The 21,420-nt window shown below is 49.6% G+C and overlaps 1 protein-coding gene across 1 annotated transcript; it reads right to left on the bottom strand.

The window, feature by feature from the left end:
• Positions 1-1,670: 1,670 nt before the first annotated feature.
• Positions 1,671-20,904, bottom strand: LOC104025191 (hematopoietic lineage cell-specific protein). Its single transcript, XM_075707642.1, has 15 exons — positions 20,824-20,904; positions 18,528-18,611; positions 16,600-16,673; positions 15,441-15,570; positions 14,085-14,195; positions 13,345-13,399; positions 10,826-10,936; positions 10,188-10,298; positions 9,485-9,540; positions 6,405-6,474; positions 6,025-6,161; positions 5,276-5,383; positions 4,463-4,772; positions 3,648-3,719; positions 1,671-3,272 (listed from the first exon to the last, which is right to left on the bottom strand). Exons 2-15 carry the CDS (start codon positions 18,609-18,611, stop codon positions 3,136-3,138), a joined length of 1,566 nt encoding a protein of 521 aa, XP_075563757.1. The 5' UTR covers positions 20,824-20,904; the 3' UTR covers positions 1,671-3,135.
• Between the last annotated feature and the right edge of the window lie 516 nt (positions 20,905-21,420).

The following is a 21,420-nucleotide window of genomic DNA, read 5'->3' as shown; positions in this document are numbered from 1 at the left end:
TCCTCAGTGCTTTGGTCAAACAGCAAGTTTATGAGCACTGAGCTGTGAGCTGGCATTTCTTAAATCCTCACCAGAAATGTTTGCTTTGCTTTATAGCCATAAAAAAAATCAAAATGCAGTTGTTATGAGTGGTGTGGCCATGGTCGACAGTGGCTGAGGGCTGGCTGGTAACCAGGGGCAGCCAGCTACATCCAGCTGCCACTGCCTCAGCTTAAGCTCTTCTAGCAGGGGCTCTGCAACTCGGTCCAAGCTCAAATGACTGCATGAGTGTTGGGGCAATCCCACTGCTGGCCAAATCTGCAGGCAGGTATATGAGGGCCAGCAGCGTCCAATGCCATGGCAGAAGCCAGGAGCAGCCAGCCACCAGTGCAAGGGTGTGTGTGGGGAGGGAAGCTGGCACAGGCTGCACATGCAGGTGCATGCCTGCAGCCACAGCAGCGTTTCTGCAGCTGTGCCACAGAGGGGCACGTCACCTGGAAGGGGCCAAAACATGTTCATCTATAGCTCAGTTACCAAGAGATACCCTCCAAAATCCAGCCTGTACCCAAAGAAACCTACTGGATAGACAAAAAATAGGCCTATGAGGCATACAGCTTGTTGGGAGCAGTTTGCCAGTTCTTCTTAGTGCACAACACACACTGATTTTATTCTTCAAAGGAAAAAAATGTTTCTGTAATACATTGGTTGGTTGGGATGGCCTGTTGCTCCTACCCAAACAGGCTGCAAGCCTGAGCCAGCCCTACTTGCTATACACCCTTCTTAATTGTAAAAAATTATTGAAACACCCCTAGTTCAGAGTCTCACTAGGACACATAAGAGAGTCTGCCACAATAAGGCCCATTCTGGAGAGCCCCTTGGAGAGGAGTAGCAGGAAATAAAGGGTGAACTGCATGAGGAAAAAATATTATGAAAGTTATTTCAGCGAAAAAAAACCCCAAAACCAACCAACCAAAAACCTCCAGAAAATTTACATTAAAATTGACAATTTCTAACCTGAGTCACAATGTGTCTTTCCCATGACTGACAGACACAGATTGTGATTTTTCTCAGTATCAAACATTGAGCAGGGATGCTGTACTACCTTCCAGGTAGTAAAGTCTTGTTCAAGTGCAGGATGGTCCAGAACCAACCTGTGAGCAGAAGGGAACTCTAAAGGCGTCACCCCTGCTGCTGGCAGCTGGCACTGCCCTGGGGTGTGCTCCTGCAGCTTCTCGCATGCTGTGCTACTCAGTGTGAGTCCAATCCCTGCGTTATTCCTATTGTGATGGTAGTTGCATGCCACAAAGGGAAAACAACCAACTCCTACAGTGGCATGTTGAGCATCTAGCCTGGAATATACTTGTTCAAGGGAGGGCTTCAGTTTGCATTGGATTATTCCTGAAAACTGCTTAGAACATTAAAAATTAAAAATTTCCTCTTGTCCTCCTTCCCACCTGCTCAGCCTTAACCCACATGTGTGATGAAAGAGGGCTAGAATCAGGGACCCTTTCCACTGTGCAAGGAGCCGAGTCTACAACAGACACAGGGCACATACTGTCACAGAATAACCGGGATGCAATTTTAGGCAGTCTAGAACAGAACCAGTTTATTACTACAGCTATGACGGAGAGCACAGTCAGCAGAGTGACAGACACTGCTGATACGAACTCTACCCAAATGGGGCAGTTAGTTACAGAGTTTATATAGCCTTAGGTGATGCAACTCATTCTTCACCAAAATGTGTCAGATAAGCAGGATATTGTAAATAACAATAGCATTCTTCAGATAAGGAGGCTCTAGCCAGCACACTCGTTAACAAATAATTAACTCCTTTTTTAATGAAACTGGTGAGACCCTTACCTGCAAATATTTCTTAACTAGTGAGCCCTGCAAAGGCCTATGAGGCGTTAACTATTTTACTGCCACACCAGGGAGGCCTGACTTCAGCACAGGGACTCAAACCACCCAACAGCAGAGAGAACAGGCTGAGCCAAACACTGGACAGGGGAACCCACCCTTAGCACTGACTGCAAAGCACACTGGAGCCCTTAGGCTGGAGGCAAGCTGTGTGACTGCTCTTCCCACCCCACCTGTGTGTATGCTTATTTATACTGTCAGAGCAGTTAACAGGAAAAATGGAGCTCTCTTAAAAATATTCTACTGCCTGTATCAAGCAGCACTTACTCTGATTCATTTGCTAGACTGAAAGGGTTTCCCTAGCAGAACATTCCTCTGATGGGCTGTCTGGATGAGGACCAAGACAGTTATTAATATACTCTTTCTTAAGTGAAGACTTTTAGTATTTGTCTCTTGCTCCAAGACAGATTTTCCAGAATAATTTTTCTCAGAAAATAATCTAATTTTTACACTTTCTTTTTCAAGGTTTACCCCAGAAGTGACACATCTCCCAGGAGCATTCTTGGTACACAGAGGGAAATCAAGCAAGTGATGTCCCACCTTAGCAAGATCATCCCACATTTTCATTCAGCCAGCACACACTTCTCTTTTTTAATGGAACAGTTCGCTACAGCCAAACTTGTGTCTGTGTGCAGGAAAAGTCAGCAGTGTTCACTGTGATGTTCAAACATTCCCAGGACCCAGCCCTGAAATCTGCCCAAATAGACCAGGTTCATATTTCTCTACCGTGTGCTGCAAACACAGTTCATCCTGCAAGTGGAAAGCCTTCTTGGGGAAAAAAAGGCAATTTTGACCTTCACAGTGCTCTTTTCCTTGACCCCTGGGCAGGATGAGATCCAGGGCCAGAGCAACTTAAAAAGGTACCATAGCTCATGTCCCTTCTGCCTTGACTGGATTAGAGATGGTGTTTCTTTCCTGTGAATTGCCCTGTTGGGAACAGGAATGGACACATTCCTGCAAGCTTGCTGGCTGACATGTGGAACAGCCTAGGTAGAAGAGAAGTCTTACATCGCACTCACATGCTCTTAAACCATACCACCTTACCCATCTGGAAGTAGATGGGAACCAAAGTCCTCTTGGGCACAGGCCAAAACTTTCCCTCAGACACTGCCAGTTTGCTCCTTGGTATTTCTTGCATGTAGACACGCCAGGCCAAGCCAAATTAAGCTAGTAACACATAAAAGGCTGAAGCAGAGAGAGGCAAAAGTTTGGAAGGAAGCAGCTTGGACAATGCTGGTTTCACTGCAGAAGCTTCACGTAATTTGCTGGAAAGAGGCCTACTTTGCCCCGGCACTGACCCCGCCACCAGCCTTCATCTACCATCTCGATGTGTGTGATTGTGTCGTCAGGATCAAAAGAAATCTCATCATCTCCATCTGCAAAAATTGTTCAGAAAAGATAGTCACAAAGATAACCCCAGAGAGCGCTGGTTTTACATTCCTCCTCCCACCCCACCCCCAGGAGGAGAATACAGAACACGCATTCTGATAACCCTCAGAGTTCATGTCATCCAACCCCCAAACAGCACAGATAAACAGAGAAGGAGCAAGACTTCACAGATGAAAGATGAAGCTTCTGTGTTCCCCAGTCAGGTCTCATTCTGAGAGGAATGACCTTCTCAGAAAAAGAAATTTAAACTACCAAGTCCAAATCTTTTCACCACTGCTGATGGTGTAAGCCACCACCTCCCTGTTGCACTGCCCCAGCCAGCTCCCCAGTCCCTGTCCCCACAGCCTGGATGGCAGACCCACCTCCTTGGTAATCATAGAGAGCCACTGCACAGGTCCCAGGGCTTTCCGCCTCATAAACATTATCCGTTTCCCCTGCAGAAGACAGGATGGGCAGATGAGAAAGAGGCTGAAAGGAGCCGTATAGATCTGGCCAGTGCCACCCTCCACCCAGGTGTCAGCCTTGGAGTGAACCACATCCAAATCCTATCAACAGGGAGAGGTGTACCATGGCTCAAAGCAAGGTATGACTTCCTTCTCCTTCTGCAATGAGAGAGGTGGGGTCCTGATGCTTCATGTTCTCCCAAGAAAAAGGCTGGACGTAACTCCAGCCTCTCCACTTACCATCTCCAGTACCAGTGAAGCTGCGACAGAAACATCAACAGCAGCCCATGCAGTTTGCTTATGTGCTTGCAGGAAGACTACCCTGCACTCCTCACACCCAGGAGACATCACCAGCTCAGGTCTCATGAGCACCAGCCATTTGAGCAACAGGCTGAATTAAAAGGGCACCCCCAGGCCTCAGTGCAGCACTGGCAGTCAGTTGCCAGGAAACAGTGCACCAAAAGTATCAGTCCAGGTCCAGCTTCTTCAGAGCCCATGGCAGCCCTCTGGTACTCCTGCCTGAATCCTGTTCCAGCAGAGATACTTGCTGCCTGGCCCAGCATCCAATGCAGCTGATCTCGCACCTTGGAGCCCAGCAAGGGAGTGGGCCTGCCACCCTGACCACAGTAGACTTCAGGATATAAATTCCCTCTGGAGTCTGTCCGATACATCCAGGTGAGGTGAGCGGACAGATACAAGCTCCCCAAGACGTGGGCTCTTCCATCAGTACTCACCCAGATGGGGCTGGCTCTGGCTGGGCTCCTCAGGAAGGATCACCTCATAGTCCTCACCTCCATCTCCTCCCTCGTCATAGATGGCATCCAGCTTTTCCAAGGGTGCTGGCAGCTCCTCATAGTCAGCACCTCCACTGGTACTGTCACAGTAGTCAGAGGGCTCTGGCAGCTCCTCATAGTCTCCACCGATATCCAAACCTTCACTGTAGATGGGCTGATCCTGGCTGGGGAACTTGCACAGCTCTTCACCCAGATCTGCTGGCCTTGGTGGCAAAGTGGGTGGTGTTTCCTCATCCTCCCTTTTTGCCTCCTGCCATGAAGTGAGAAAGTGACAGGAAAGTCAGCTGCAAAGCATCCACTGCAGGCAGCTCTCCCATGACTGCACAGCACCCATCACAAGGGAGCCTGCTCCACCACAGGGGTCTTTAGCGCTACTGTGACGCAAATGGAGCATCATCCTCTGCATGATGAGGAAACAGCTCAGCCATTAGGTCTGTGCTGAACTGGCACCTGGGATTGCTGTGAAGACCCTCATGGCTCATGTATTTGAACCTCTCTCACATACTTAGCTACAGCTTACTGTACTGCCACTGTACTGACCCACTCCAAGAGCCCGTCTCATGGTGTAAGGTGCTGTGCAGCCATGTCCCATCACCATCCCAACACTTCCCCCCCTCACTCTTTCCAAAGGCTCTCCCACGCTGTGGGAGCCCCACTTCTTCCTGCAGGACTGCCTGTAAAGCACAGCCCCCTCTCAGATGCAATCCCCTCTGCCTGCTCCCCTTCCTGGCTCTCCCCAGCCTGCTTTGGCACCTGTTCTCCTTGTGACACAGGCCTGTCTCGGGCAGCGCTCCCAGGCACCCTTGCTGGCATGGTGGTAGGGGCTGCCTCTGTGTGGTCCTTCTCTCTCTGTGGGATTTCCTGCTGGAGAAAAATTACCAGATGCCCTCAATCCCTTTGAATGAGGACCAGAGCAATGTCCATTCCCATTCCCAGCAGAGCAACTCAGAAAGTTTTCCTTCAGCTGCAATCTGTTCCAGCTCCCATAAACCTGCCCTAGGGACTGGACACTAGCAGGCCTGTAACAATGATGGGGTCTGCAGAAAGTAGCCTTGAGGAGGGAATGTATCAGGGAGTGCTTTATTGGTAAAACCTTATCTGCACAATGAATGCAGAAATAGCACAATGTAGAAGGAGGTCTTGTAAAAGTGAGGGTTTGGGTGCAATCTCTAGTTTGGAAAATCCTGAATGCAGACTACTGGGATGGCAATACTGGGGAGGTGTGATTGCATTGTGTTTGCCAGGCACTAGAGGCAAGAAGCAGCCTAGGCCAAAGCACAGAGGGTCATGGCTGGGTGCAGGCACATCCTGATCTGTGTGCTGAAAGGGAAAATCCAGTGACAGCTGTGAAGTTCAATGGCAGTCCCTGAGAGCTGCAGGGAAGCAGTTTAGGCAAGAGGTTACTGCAAAGAGATCAGGTAGAAGGACATGGAGCTGCATGGACCTGAAGAAAAGTTTGGTTTGCAAGCCTTGGAAGACATGGCAAGATGGCCATGGCTCACCTCCCGCCGAGCTGCCTGGCACTCCCGAGCCTGCCGCCTCAACCGGTTCTCCTCTGCCTGCCTTCTGCTCTCCTCCTCTGCTGACTTAGCCATGTTTTCAAATTGTGACCGCAGGCTGCTAGTGCCACTGGAAGCTCCTGTGGAGAAGACAGCTGATCAAGCCTGCTCAATGGCTCCCTTCCACCACCCCAAGCATCCAGGAGAAACCCAGACCTCTGCCCCTCCCAGAGAAACTTGCAGTTCAGCCACCTTCTCCTGCCCCTCGACACAGGTTAAATCCACATCCCACCACAGCACATGCCTGCCAGTGTGCTGTCACAGAGGGACCATAAGGGCCACAGCTTCCCACCAAGCCCAGGGCTGATACTCAGTTGTCTCACCTGCCTCCAGTGGTCTTGTTTTCTCATATGAGGAGGTGGGAGCTGCCATCTCATTAAAGCCAGCAGCACTCTGCAAGAGGAAGTGAATGAAGTGTCCAGCTTGTTAGGCAAGGGCAGTGCTGAGATCCCCTTGCTGGGTTTGGCTACTGGTGACTGCAAGCTTTGTTCCCAGCTGTGTCTGTCCTCATCTGCACAACTGCCACAGCCCTGTGGAGGCTGCTGGCTGCAGCCCTGTTCTCCTGATGCCTCCCTGCACTGTGGGGGTGCCTGCTGCCCTCCAGCCAAAGGCAAGGGCTGTTCCTGTTAGAGTGGTGGCTCTCCAAGGGCTGAAAAGGCTACATGGAGCCAAGTGGAGGAGGCTGCACAGTGGCAACACAACTGCTGCATGGGACAGCGAGGCTGGGCATTCAAGGCAGAAGCACTCACTGGTAACACGGCAAAGAGCTGAATGGATGCCTGGCAGTCTACCACTTCCTGAGTTCCAGGGACCCGATGCATCCGTCCCCTGCACTCCCAGTGGTATGAGACATGGGAGCACTTCCCTATTGATGCACAGCTGCCTAACCATGAAAAACGTGCAGGTCATTGCCTGCTGTATGTGTATACAGTAGCATAGGATGGAAAACATCAAACTGAAATAGTGTGTGAACATCTGAGATATCGCTGGCTTTATGAGGTGTGAAGAGATGGCTAAACTGGTAATAGCATCAATGGGGTGTCTGCAGCAAAAAGAAAGTGAGATAGAGGGGCTTATCTACTTTCATGAGAAAACTATTTCATACAAAAAGGAAACTGCAGGTAGGATCCAGCTTTCAGACTAATACAGCTACATTTAGGGTTCTACCTGCAGGTGTCACCAGTGGGCTGGGTGGCCGAGTTCCTACTACAGTCAGTGGAGCCCCAGAGAGCAGCTCTGCTCTCCTTAAAGAAAGCACACCTGAGCAGGCAAACAGGACTGCAGGCTCAGAACCAGGTCTACACAGACCACAGCAGAGACTTGGACAGGTTGTTTATATGACAGCATTTAAATTTAGGAGTCTTAGTGTGAGAGCTGAATCCTACACTTAGTGTTCAAAACTTTATCAAAGGAGCCTGATGGAATATTATGCTTTACTCTGGAGTGACGAATTCAGCACTACTCCAGTGCCTGAAAACCAGGCAATCAAGAACTTCGGTACTTGCCCAAATACCCTTATTTTTACCATCTCTGATTATGCTTCAATATTCTCAAAATGCACAAATTCATGTTCCACTTTGAGCAGATCAAGAACTGCTTATCCCCTCTTTGCATCCTGCTCCTCAAATGACCCACAGCCCTGACTTTTGCACAAGTGCTCATCTGATTTTGTATGCTTTTTTCTGCCACATACATGATGCCTTGCCTTTTGACAATGCACCTTCACTTGCTGTTGTTAAATCCATAGCCCATGCTAATCTCTTCCATGGGCCGGATGCCATTCCCACTCTGCTACTGGCCGAGCCTACACATACAGCATGGAAAGGAACATGCTCAGTTGTTACAGGCATGTGTTTATGCCTCTCCTTGGCTCAGGACCCTGCAGAAAGGCTCTCAACTGCTTCCTCCAGCTCCCGAGTATGGCAATGTTGGTACTGTACCAGGCACAACACTGTGCCACTACCACTGTGCCCAATAGCAGAGAAAGTATGGTTCAGGGAAGGTACCCTCGCTTCCTCCTCCAAATGCTCCAAAGCCCCACCACCATCCAGGATTCTCATCTTTTAGGTTATCCCCATCCATGCAGATCATCATCTACTGGCAAGACCCCCTTTCCTGAACAAGCTTGCAGGGTAGCCTGGCAACGCACACCATTAATTCAAGTGTCTGACACAGTCTGCATTTGACTGTAGATGAGCCTTTGCCTGGTTTCAGCCCAGACAGAAAACTTGAACGAGCAATCTGGATGACCTCTTCTCATGCAAGGTTGATCCCTGCCAATCCCATCCCTGCTGGGTTTTGATAAGGTTTGCAGGCAGATGACTAGGCCCTGGCCTGAGATTTAGCTAACTGAACAGACAATAAGAATCTCGTGGACAGGACAGAAAAACCTGCAGAAGGTAACAAATAACAGAGAAGCTGATGAGTTACAGACAGCACCATGAGGAATGGCCAGATTTCATCAGTAGTTAAGGGGGAGTGATATGGGGCCAGTCACTCATACACAAAGCCATACCCGCTGATGAGTAGTATAAGATGACAAGGAGCCAAATACCAGAGAGGCCACAGATCTGCCTCAGATACTGGAGAGACCAGGGAGGTCTGCAAGTTGGCTACTGGGGGGACCAAAGATTCAAGCCAGCTTCTCGGAAGCCTTGTTTATTGTGTGGGTGTGACAGCTGCTAACAAACCTTACACCTTGAGTAAGAACACCTAAAGGAATGGCAGCCACAGCAATACCACCTTCTTGCTGGAGGCAGTCCAAGGCAAGAACCACTCTATGCATACTGCTCTCTGCACAATCATCACCCACCAGTCAGTGCTGGAGACATGACAGCAGACGGGCCTTCAGTCTGACCCAGCACCTCTCCTGTGTAAGAGACAGTTCCTGCACAGTGCAAGAGCCTGGGGCCTCTCAGACTTCTCACAAGGCTGGACTCCCACAGAATTTCATCTCCAAGGAACTATCACTGCTCATCCTGAATGTGCTGGTGCACACAGGGCCTGTAGGAGTGACGGCAAGCAGCCAGAACACTCCCAGTACCTCAAATGGTACTAGATATCCAGGAGGGCACAGTCTGATGCCCTTAGAAAGCTCTTCGCTGGCTCTGCTATTAAATCCTACACCAAGAGAAAGCAGGTGTACGACTATTCAGTCCGAGAGTGGAATGATTCAAAAGTAGCTGAGAATGGGAAAAACTTTGTCTTCCTTGCATTATGGTCTCCCCAGGCTGCATTCCTCTGCCCCCTCTGGTATTTACATTGGGCCAGTTCCCTCACCCTTGCAATAGCTGTGTACTGAGCAGTGGGACCTCATCTCCATCTGGGAAGTCTCTTCTCTTGCAGCAGTGCAAAGAGCAGTGATTAGCAGGAAGCAATTGCAGGCTGCAGCATGCAGTCTTACCTTATCTACTCTGTCCTTCTGGACCCCGTAACGGCCTCCAAACCCCTTGGCGTAGTCTGTATGGAAAAAAATGAGGCTATTTTATAACAGTTTATATTCTGTGTGCACCTCCAACTTCAGTGTGCTGTGACCAGTGAAATGAGTTAGCTTTGTCTGCATCTTATCACATATAGAACTAAACAGAGATAATACATGCAAAATGCTCTGGACAGTAGCTTTTAAGACTAATCCTTCATTCCTATCAGTGAAGTGCACAGGTGTTCAGCAGGGTACACTGGCAAATCTGCTTCCAAGGCACTGGGGTGAGAAACCAGTTATGCCATTTGAGTGCAAGGTGGCCTTGTTCACTCAAGTTCAACATAGAGTAGTCAAGCCATTCCTGGAACCTGCTTTGTCTCATTCCCATGTGCTCGCCTTTTGAATGAGCTTATGATCAAGAATGTACCATACAGAGAAAGCACAGTATAGTCTGGGAAGCCTGATTCAGGGACTTGCATTCAATGTTCCCCACTGATCCAAGCATGTACCTACACTGGCAGCTCACCCTTGTGCTTTGGGGCTTCACAGTGTCCCAGCTGCTCCACAACGTGCTGTACATATTCAGTTTTCAGCAGCTGGATCTCTGTCAAGTATGAACCACTAGCTCTAGGTCTGTGTGTGCTCTGAAGAAATTGTGCTGCCACCTCTGGCAACATTACCCTACCTGTTTGGGATGCATGGGGTTGCACTTCCTCCTGATGGTCCCAGCCAAGTGCACTCTTGTCCTGACGATCCCTCTGGACCCCAAACTTCCCACCAAAGCCCACAGAGTAGTCTTCAGCCACAGGGATCCAGATCATGACATGGAAGAGAACAGACAAGGGAGGGAAAGACCAAAGTGGCAGCACTGTGAGCTCAGGCTGTTCTCACAGGGGCAATATTTTTACCTGCCCAGGACTTGGAGAAAGACATAGAGCAAGGCCAGATTTCCCCACTGGTGATGCGCCAGCAGCCCTCCCTCCTCCCTGGGACACGTCAACTGCTATCAGCACCTTCCTGGGCTTCTCCTGCACCTCTCCTTTGGTGACATACTGCCCAGGAGATCCCTGTGCCCATAGAAATCTGCTGCTTCTCTTCATTTAGCCTGAACTTTTTCCAGCAGTCATGCACCATGCAATGGCTTTCCTCACCCGCTCCATTCCCTTGCTGCAAACAGCAGGCATCCAACAGCTCCCTTTAGCTTTTCCACCGTTCACGCAGCAGGTTGTTGCAAAAACCAAGCACAGTGGCCACAGCCCGGGTGGGCATAGTCCCAAGCTCCAGTCCTGACACTGCCTGCTGCATTGGGCTCCCCCAGCTCACCTTTCTGAGAGTCGTGCTTCTCTGCCTGGCTCTTGTAGTCGAATCCCACTGCCGCTTTGTCCACCTTGTCCCTCTCCACACCATAACGGCCACCAAAGCCCTTGGAGTAATCTGAGGTGGTGCATGGAGTGAAATGCTGCCCCGAGCATGAGGCTGGTGAGGGGAGGGGGTAAAGATGGGGAGCAGCACAGGGGAGGAGCACCAGGGAGGAGGAAGAGCAGCAGGGACAATGGAAAACACTAGAAAAAGCAAGAGGTTTGGAGGGGACAGCGTGGATGGCAGGGAGCATCATGAGGGCCACTGAAGATGAGGGCCCATGGGAATGGGTGCACAGGGCAAGTGTGGGTCATGGCAGCAAGAGAGCCTGAGGGCTGTGGGCAACAAGAGACACAGCAGGCCGAGAGGGCAAGGAAGAAAAGCGACATGCCAAGGGCAGCTGGGGAGGCAGCGGGAGCTCAGCCACCCAAGGATGCAAAGCCAAGGCAAGACTTGGGCACTGACAGCCTGGGCATCCACGCACTCATGCACCTCCAGAGCAAGGATTTCAACCTGTGGTCTACCAGTCTCTGAAAAGGCCTGTGAATAAGTATATTGAGCCCTTGAAAGTACAGAAGAAATGGCAAACTTTTGTTGTACAGCTTACATTTCCTATAATGGAATCTGAACTTCTACAAGGAAACCACTGACTCTGGATGCTGCAGCAAAGGCTGAAACCCACATTTCTGGAGACACGCTCCAGCTCTGTCTCTGGCACACTCGACCATTATGTGATAGAGGCACAGCATGTCTTCCTTACGCCTCCCCTTCTTCCATCTTCTAAACTAGTAATGTATTAACTACTGCAACTGAGTTCAGTTATTCTCTAAGAACTACCTTGCTACTATTGGCTGATGTCCTAAGAAATTTCAGCCTCTATCCTAGCTGCTGGCTGTATAGACACACTTTCCTTTCAGACACATGGTCTGCCAGCTCTGTTTCCAAATCCTACCCTTCAGAAGGAGTAAATCACAGTTACCTCTCTTTGTTCCCTGACCCTATTCTTACAGGTCTGCATTTCACAGGAACGAGCTGGGGCTTCTCCAACATATTCAGCCTTATCAATCCATGAAGATTGTGATCTAGAGAAATATGCATGGAAAAACTTTGTATTCAATAATGGCTCTCTGTTTCATAGAAGCTCAGTCACTTAAGGATGAATCTGTAAGTCCTAGAAATGTCTTAAACTTATCTTGATTAAACTATTATTTACCCAGTAGGCCATTATGAAATGGACCTTTTAGGAAGCTGTTTTCAGCAAACATAGATTTTATGACTGTTACCTTGATGCTGGAATTTACAGTATAGACACATTTTTATGAAAAACAATCCAAACATCTTACCCTGTTTCTAACATTTTCATTTTGACCTGAGTGATTTCTGTGCTTTTACAGCCTGATGAATTTCTATGTCTACAATCTAGTATACAATCTCTTGTGCAGGAATATGTTAATGTAGCACAACTACATGTGATTTATCAATTTACAATCAACCAAGAATGCCTCAAAACATCTTCCTTCTTTTATAGTTTCCTCTGAAACAAACACAGAATCATAGAACTGTTTAGGTTGGAAAAGACCTTTAAGATAATCAAGTCCAACCATTAGCCTAACACTACAAAGTCCACCACTAAACCAGTTAAGGGTACAGTAATAATTAATTTCATCTTTCCTGGCTTGGTGGCTGGATTATTTTTTAATGAAAGTAAAACTAGAATAGAATCATTAAGGTTGGAAAGGACCTCTAAGATCATCAGTCCAACTGTCAACCCAACACCACCATGCCTTCTAAACCATGTCCCAAAGTGCCACGTCTACACGTTTTTTGAACATGACTGAACATGATTTAGTTCTTCTTTTCTTGGTAATGGAGTATTCCTCGATTTATCTATCACCTGAAACAGTAACAGACCTTGCCTCTCATCTCTTCTTGGTTGCAGAATATTTAAAATATCTTTAGTTTCAGTTCTTGCAATGTTCTTAATGAATATAGCTGCTTGTGTGTACATGTCAAAGTTTGGTTGAATCATCTCCGGAATTCTGCAAAAGTTTGGGTGCTGTATAGGTTTTTGTTTCCATATCCATTGTTGTGCCTTTTCGTATATGTTGCTTTTTCAGAAATCACTTCTCACATCCTGTAGTGCTTGGGTTCCCTCTGGAGCAGTTGCTCAGAAGGACTTTTAGAGGAAAGGGAGCATCAGCCATCCATCGGGAGGTGTGCGCAGGGGAGCATCTTCTCTGCTCAGCCATGACGTGGTTTCCATCAAAGCAAAATGTAGAGACAAGAGGAATGTACAACAGAAGGGTGGTGACAGGACAGCAGGACATGGGCCCACAAAGGTGACTGACTGGGAACAGGAATCTGAATAAGTGACAGGAGGGGGATAACATAGGAGACTGTGCCACAGCAGACAGCACAGGATACTGGGAGCAGAAGAGAAGCTGGGTGAAGTATCAAGGGGCCACACATGCCCATGGACTTGCCTTTCTGGGACGAGTGTTTCTCCACCTCACCTTTGTATTCAAAGCCCAGTGCTGACTGGAACAAGAAGGAGAGGAATGTCGGTCATCCTGAGGGCCAAGCCGGGTCTCACCCACCCTCCTCCAGGGGCCAGGCTGGGACCCTGCTCCCTATCTTGTGCTGCAACATGCAGGCACCTGGCCGCTCCTCGGCTGGTACAGGCCTCCTCAGCCTCTCACACCACCCCTGCTGTCCATGTGGCAGCGTGCCCAGCAATGGGCCCTTGCAAGAGCCCAGGCACTCCAGATAAGAGGGCCACAATCCTGACCCCACACCCCGTCAGCAGGCAAGGCAGCTGGGCAGTGTCTGACACCAGGATGTGCACCAGAGGGATGGCATCTTGCTGTCCCCATCCAGTCCTGCCACGGCCAGTCACTGTGCATGGCACAGCTTGGGGGTTTGGAGATGCAAAACACTACAGCTCCGAACACAAACTGCTTCCTGGATAGGCCAGTGCAAGCATGTTAATGCACACCAGAGAGTTAATCTTCACAAGTGCCCTGCAATTTGTCATCAGTCATTGTCCTGCACACAGGAGGCACACTGCATACTTCAGTGGAGACCGTGGTGCATGATGTGCCTAGACCTGCACCCACCAGCACTTTGAAAACTGCAGCCACAATCCTAAATATAGCATAGTGTTTTAGGGGCAGCACTGAGTACAGGCTGCAAGTACATACCTCAGCTGCCCTGCCCAACACACCTTGTCAGCTCGGTCCCGCTGCACTCCATACTTCCCCCCAAAGCCCTGGGCTGCATCCGTCTGCGATGAGTGCTTCCCAACATCAGCAACGTACTCGTGGCCCACTGCACACTGAGAAGAGAGACGGCATGACATAAGCACCCACGGTCAGACTGGCAGGGTGGACAGACACATAGGCACCACACAGTTGTTCTGCCCTGCTGCTGAGATGCCTTCAGCCATGAGGTGACAGGTCCAAACTGACTGTGATGGTGGTGGCGATGCCTTCCGCACAGCCTTTGCCAGTACCAGCTCTGCTCTGAGACCTGCAATGCAGCTTCAAGGGCAGCCATCCCACACAACCGGCCCCACTGCCATCTCATGATGCAGACCATGGGATGCTGAATATCTGCTGCTCCCAAATGCCAGTGAAGTAGAGTGGTGGTTAATCACATGGGGAAACTAAGGAGAAAAGTGTTGATAGGCGTGCACAACTGAAAACTCACAGGCAGCAGGTCTGGTACCTGCTCCTTATTTTCTGTGTCTGAGAGACAGATCCCAGCAGACCTGGCTGGGATCACTTTTCATGCCTACCACAGGCCAGGCCAGGGTCCTGCTGCTCCCTGCAGGCGGTGGTGTGGCCAGGAACTACACACACTCTTCAGGAGAAGGGCCAGAGGCTGAACGCTTGCAACATCCTGGTAAGACTGGATGAAGGCAGAGGAGCTGCTCAACAAAAACATCCTCACCCTGCTCCAGCAGAAGGGTCTGAGCATGGCTGCTCCATTTTGGCCTCCTGGAAATGTCTGTTTCTCACCCTGCCATCCTGGTATCACGTACGCCCACAGTGACCCCCCCATATATTGAATACTACTGCAATGTTATCATCTCACTTCTGAAAAAAAGGAAGCATTAAATGCTGAAAGGTACAGGAAGAAGTGTGATGATGATGATCAGAAAACATAGAACAGATGTGATGTGAGAACAGAGAATACAAACTAGGGCTTCATCCTGGGAAGATATGACAGAGGTCTGTAATGGAGAATGTAAGGAAGGAATTATTCATTAGTTCTCCAAGCACAAGTAAGGAGGCACCTAATTTAATTGTTATGCAGCAGGTTTGAAACAAGCCACAGAAAGTCCTTCTTCACAGCTAAGGGGAATGTTGGAAGGAAGTTGTAGATCCAAATTATACAAATGGGTTCAAACAGATCCTGGAGACAGATTATGGGCTAGCTAAGCATGCGTGAATCTGTGCAGTCATGCCAGCTCTCCATTCTCTCCCTTCAGGGTCAGGCCAGAAAACAGGGATGCTCTTTCCTTTATGAGAAAAAGACTTTTCCACTGGGGCCTGAGGAAGCCCTCTACAACTGTTACCTTATCCATTCGGTCCCACTCTGTTCCAAATTTGCCCCCATAGCCATAGGAGGCCTTGGGGCCAGTCTCCAGCTCCTTCTTCTTGATGACCTCATGTTCCTCCGAAACCTTGTTCCTCAGCTGATGGATGCTGGTGAGACAGAGAGAGTCAGGGCAAGTCACTGTGGGATTGTGCAGACCCATGCAGCCAGCTGGAGTATCCCTGTGCCACTGTACCAGCCAGAGCCCAGCACAGAGCAGGACATAAACCCCCTGCCAGCTGCCACCGTGTGCCCACACGGGGCCCCTCTGTGTGGTAGCCACACACATGTAGCCACTGCACTGTGGCAGGAGATGATGCTACCCAGGGGACTGGTGAAGTACCCAGAGCGGTAGCCTCAGCGGGTGCATCCAGCCCCTACCCTGCAGCCCATGTTCAGGGCTACACCCTGTCTTCAACAGGAGCCCACGCTTTCCTTTTTCTGTGTGCTGCACGAGTCACGCTGTGCAGGGCAATACTGGGATGGCCAAAGGGAGCTGCTGGATAGGGTCAGCTTTGGACAGGGAAGGAGCAGGAAATCTTTGCCACAGGGACAACCGCTGTCTGGAGGTACTTGAAAGTTAACCCCTCGCAGCATCACAGGCGGCCTGTGAATTTGCCCCTGGTGCAACACCAGCAGCTCAAACCAGGAGCCCGCATGCAGCCGGCAGAGCCCAGGAGGGCAGGCTGCAGCCCGGGGCGGTGACACCGCAGCACCAAGGCGCTCCTCGCCCGGGGTGAGGTCTCCACTCCTCTGCTACCCTGCTGCCTTCTGGGGCCGGAGAGGTACCCCAAACGAGGAACCCCGAAAGAGGGGCCCCGAGGGAGGAGCCGGCGGGCAGCCGCCGGGAAAGCTCTCTCGCTCGCCCCCCCCTCCCCGCACCCCACGGCCCCGGTGGGCAGCGCGGAGCGGGCGGCCGGCGGGCGCGGGACGGCGGGCCAGGCCCCCCCCGGGCCGCTCCGCCCCTGCCGCGGCCCCGCTGCGCACAAGCCCTTATTTGGGCGGCTTTGGTCGCCGCTGCCGCTTCCCCTCGCGGGACGTCGCCGCGGTACCGGCCCGCCCGCAGGTCCCGGCCCCAGACGCAGCGCGGCTCGGGCCGCCCGCCCGCTGCCCCCCGCGCCCCGACGGGCCGAACTCACTCGATGTGCTCGGCGCGTCCGGAGCCCGCGACGGTTTTGGCTCCCCAGCGCTGCTCCTTCTCGGAGATGTCGTTCTGCAGAGCGAACCGCACCCCTCAGCGGCCGGCAGGGCCCGCCCGCCCCGGCCAAACGGGGCTCTGTCCCCCGGCCCCCCGAGCACCGCCCACCGCCCTCCCGCAGGACGGCACTCGGTGCAGCTGCCCCCGGCCGGGCCCGGCCCCGAGCGAGATCGGACGACCCGGGCTGGGGCGGGCGAAGAGGCACGGCCGGGAAGGGGGCGGCGGGCAAGGCACAACGGGGACGGCCGGGGGTCCCGGCGCCCCTTCCCCGCCTGCGACTGCAGGGCCGGGCGCCCAGGCACGGCGGGTCCGCAGCGGCCGCGGGAAGCTCCATCCCGCTTCCCCAGGGAGGAGCTAGCAAACAAAAATGCTGTGGAAATTAGTTGTTTAGGAAAATATTGTAAGAACACTGAAGCGAACGTTTCACTCGAGGTCCGCTGTTCTGCCTCAGCTTTGTTATGACAGCACTTGTCTTCTTTTTGGAAGGTCTGAACATGTATTTGATAAATTGAAGCATCAATAAACTCTTTCCTAATATAAGGTAAAGCGAAAAATATGTATGTACAAAATAGAATAAAAAAAACTAATACAAAGTCCTATTCTGTTCAGGCTTATTTTAAATGCTGCCACAAATAGAAGAAGTAAAACCAAAAAATTTTGACAGCATAGAATTTTTTTAAACGTTAGTAATTTGGAACTTTGAGGAGGGGACTTGCTTTTCTGTTCCAAACTCGCATTTCTTACTGGAAATAAATAGGTAAGACTGAACCTCAAAAACATGTTACACATAGGACTCGTGTAACAGAAAAGACTGTCCATCAAAGAACATCTCGGAAAGGAAACCAAAATCTTAGCAGAGCTCAGAGAGACCTGTGGCTGTAAAGCATGGCTGGCGCTCCTTGGCACCAGGAGGAGTGGGACTTTTGCTGCACTGTGTGCTCTTAAGACATTCAGAAAAAGGGTATGACGAATGAGATGTCAATGTCTTGCGATAGTAAAGAGACTGTTTAGGTTAACCAAATACAGGAGACAAAGCAGTGCAGAAAAATCTTGTGATGCCAAATCAGTGGGTGACAAAATTGTAAATGAAGGTTAGTGTTAATAAGTACAAAAGTAAAACATATGGAGAAAAAAAAGTGCTAATTATATCTGCACAACGATGGTTCCAAAATATTCACCATTCAGGAAGGAGTATGAAATACAGAATTATGTGCAATTACGTGGAAGAGGAGCAAAACCAGAATTGGCCAAAAAGCCAAAGTGTGAGTGACTTATTAGGAGAGGAACAGAGAATCAAATAGAAAAAGAAAAGCATGACACTGTGTGAATGCATGCAGTTCCCACAGGCTGAGCACTTCTATTCTCTCACCACCTCACCTAGAGAATTGCACTAGATAGAAACAAGGCTATTTAGAGGCATGGAGCTGCATCTGCACAAGGTGACCGTAAATAGGGTAGGATTCTTCCATCTTGAAAAAAGACAAATGAAGGGAATGCCAGAATCCTGTACAATTACAAACAGTGTACGCTATTTCTTGTAACCTAAGTTGTGGGAAGGACTCAGTGAAGTTACCGGGGGCAGGTTTGAAGGAAACTAAATACTCTATACTCTTTAAGTGATATTACTTGTAGTCAGATGTGGGGGTACACTGACGTAGGAAGTTCTGGAGACTAAACATAGATATAGGTCAGAAACGGCTTAGACAGATGACCCGACAGTACTTGCAAGGGGTTGGTGGGACTTGGCTGATCCTGCCATGCCTCACCCTGTGCTCCGGCCCAGCTGACCAGCATATGCCTAGGGCCAGTGAACCCTTCACACCACCACCACCACCACCAATATTATGGATTACCACACCAGACACTCACCACGAAATCAGGGTCAGTGTCCCAGTCGTCTCCCTGAGCCTCAACCTTCACTGACACGTCATGTCCCACGACTGCTTTCCACATCTGCACAAGGAGGACACGGTATCAGCCAGAGCCCAGCATGTGGGCACTGCTGTCTCATGGCCATGGGCACGTCAGACCACAGCAGTCATAGCGTAACTCGGGCTGGAAGGGACCCTTGCAGGCCATCTGCCCTGCTGATCTCTCTGTCCTTCATACAGCACAGGGCACCCCAAAATAGCTACTCTTGAGCCCCAGCACCTCTTTCAGCAAAACACACAGGGATTTTAAGTGTAAACCATAGTCTTCATGCACACTGACTCCACAGTTAAACTGCACACCTTATTTTAATGTAAATTAGTGCTAGCATCCAACTTCCAGATTCTGCTTTTGCAACACACATTAATTTTCTGTGTTGTGGGAGACTGTTCTCTGCTTTAACCTGCCTGCTGTTAAGCACAGTCATGGCACACCCCCCAGCAGCTGTGGCTTGCTCTGCCACCATGATACAATGCTTATTTACCTGAGGTTGGACTCCTGAAGTCTCGTGCCTGTTTTCCAACCTTTTAATTACTGCCTAGTGTGCTAGAGAAGGTTCAGAGAAAAGCTGTATGCTGGTCTGATAGTGCTGGTACAGTACGCTGTGTGGTGTTTATGTCTGTCATATGGTAAAAGCAGGAAATGGAGCTAAAATCATTAAGTGTGCAGGGCTGAAAAGGCTGAAGCTGCAGTGGTATGGCTTGTACAGGCGGTCCACAGAGGCCTAGAGGAAGTGACAGGCCCAGGAAGAGGAAGTTAAATAAAAGTAACGTGAAATCTAAAACTCCTGCATTTCATTTTCAAGGTGACCGTGAAAAAAGATTATGAAAAAGCCCCTCCCAAACAGCACAGTTTCTACAAAATGAGAGACAGAAGAAAGATTACATGGCTTGCCTGCCCCTACACAACAGAGCAATCATGCTCAGCAGAGCTGTGACGTCCTGTGGTCTTGAGAAGCCCCAAATTGTTCTTACTGTCGCCCAAAGCAGCTTTTCACTGGGGCAGAAAGACTGAACAGAATGTGCAGCAAAGACTGGGCTGCTGAGCCCTGTTTCACATCACTGCAAATATCACATAAACCTGGGAACAAACCAACAGGAGGGAAGAGAACTGCTTTGTGATGGATCCTCATTTAACAGCACGGTTTTATTATGTGCTTCTCAACAGCACTAACCCCTCAATCCCGCAACCATACAGTAGCCTACAAACTGGCCCCAAACGCCCAGGACAGTTGCTTTCTGCTCAAGCAAAATGTTTATGCTGAACAAGTAATTAATTGTACAACACAAAAAGCTGTTAAGTGAGTAACCTTCCTGTTCAGTACAGTGCACTGTTCAGTTCAGTTTCAAGCTGCCCTTACCAATTGTCTACAGAATCAGCACTGTAAAACCAGGCAGCAAAGACAAGAGAAACTAAAAGAGCACAGCACGGATGAGTCTTTCTTTTGTTAAACGAAAGTCAGATAGTTAGCTAAGGAAGAGGATGTAGGACCAAGGCAGATTTACTGTGAAGAGCTGGCTTTAGGCCTTCCCCAGACTGCCTCAGGGGGGAACCCCCCCCCCCAAAAAACAAGTTGTCATACTCCAGAACACAGCAGGTCTGTGACATACTCTACTGTGCTTGTATGCACTGACAGTAATCTTATGACAAACCAAATATAGCTAATTGCAGATAGAAGCAGAGGAAGCAGGAAGGCTCATGTGGACAACATAGCACAATCTAACAATACCTTTCATCTCCTTTTCCCCTCCCTAATTTATTAGCATCCCTCACTCCAAAGATTTTTAAAGTCTGTGTCTCATTTTTATTAACGATAAAGCAGAAGCAATAACCAGCTAGCACAAGGCTGTTCAACAGGCCAGCTGATTTGAGCAGCTAGCTCAAATGCAGATGGTTCAGGGTTTTACATCCTGCTGTAAATGGTTCTTGACCAGCAACTCTCCAAAGCCACGCACCATGCGTCTTGGGAACCTTGAAAGCATCCACTACAACACAAATATAGGGCTACCACACTTGGCACAGCCGTGCTGGCTAATTTGGAAATGTGGTTCTTCAGAGCCTCAAACACAAGAGCAACAACGATGACCAAAGAACAGACTTCAAGAACAGAAGCAAATGCCAGGCACTATCAACTCACATATGCTGGGTCAAGAAGTTGTCTTTGCCCACCAAAACCCTACATTTTTTTGTTGCTTTTTCTCACTTTCCAGTCTCAAAATCCACTCGGCTTTCTTACCTTAAAAGGCTCACCAGCTCCTGCTGGCAAACTTGCTCCTTTTTGCTCAGGCACCTGTTGATAGCGACAGCTAGCTTTTGGACTGCTGTGTGCTCTGAGTTCCTGTTTTAACTTCAGCTATCTTCACTTCCTGCAACCCAGCCCCCAACTCTGCTGAAGTCGTGAGTACCAAAACCTGCTCTAACGCGCTGCAGTTCCCTTGCACGCTGCCTGTGCTCTGGGACACTGACAAAGCATATACCCAGGATGCAAATTGCTGACTCCATGAGTAGCACTTGATGGGGCACAATTACATTTCTTAGTGTGCAAAACCAGATTGTGATCTCCATTTTAATCTCTTCCAAAAAATCATTCTGCCATAAAAGTACCAAAAAGTTGTAAGGCTGGAGCCCCTGGGCTTGACAATTACAATGAGATCCAAAGCAAGCAAGCTACTGCTTACAGAACTTGCTATGAAATTTGACTCAGTACTTTACAGCACAATTAAAAATATATATAAACACACCCGGACATACACACACATATGCATACATACATGAAAGCTCTTTCAGGACCAAAAAAACCCCAAACCTGTAAAGAGCTTGAATTAGGAAGATG

The sequence above is a fragment of the Pelecanus crispus genome, chromosome 1, assembly GCF_030463565.1.
Source record: "Pelecanus crispus isolate bPelCri1 chromosome 1, bPelCri1.pri, whole genome shotgun sequence".
Classification (NCBI taxonomy): Eukaryota; Metazoa; Chordata; class Aves; order Pelecaniformes; family Pelecanidae; genus Pelecanus; species Pelecanus crispus.
This window is presented reverse-complemented; position numbering and strand designations above follow the sequence as displayed.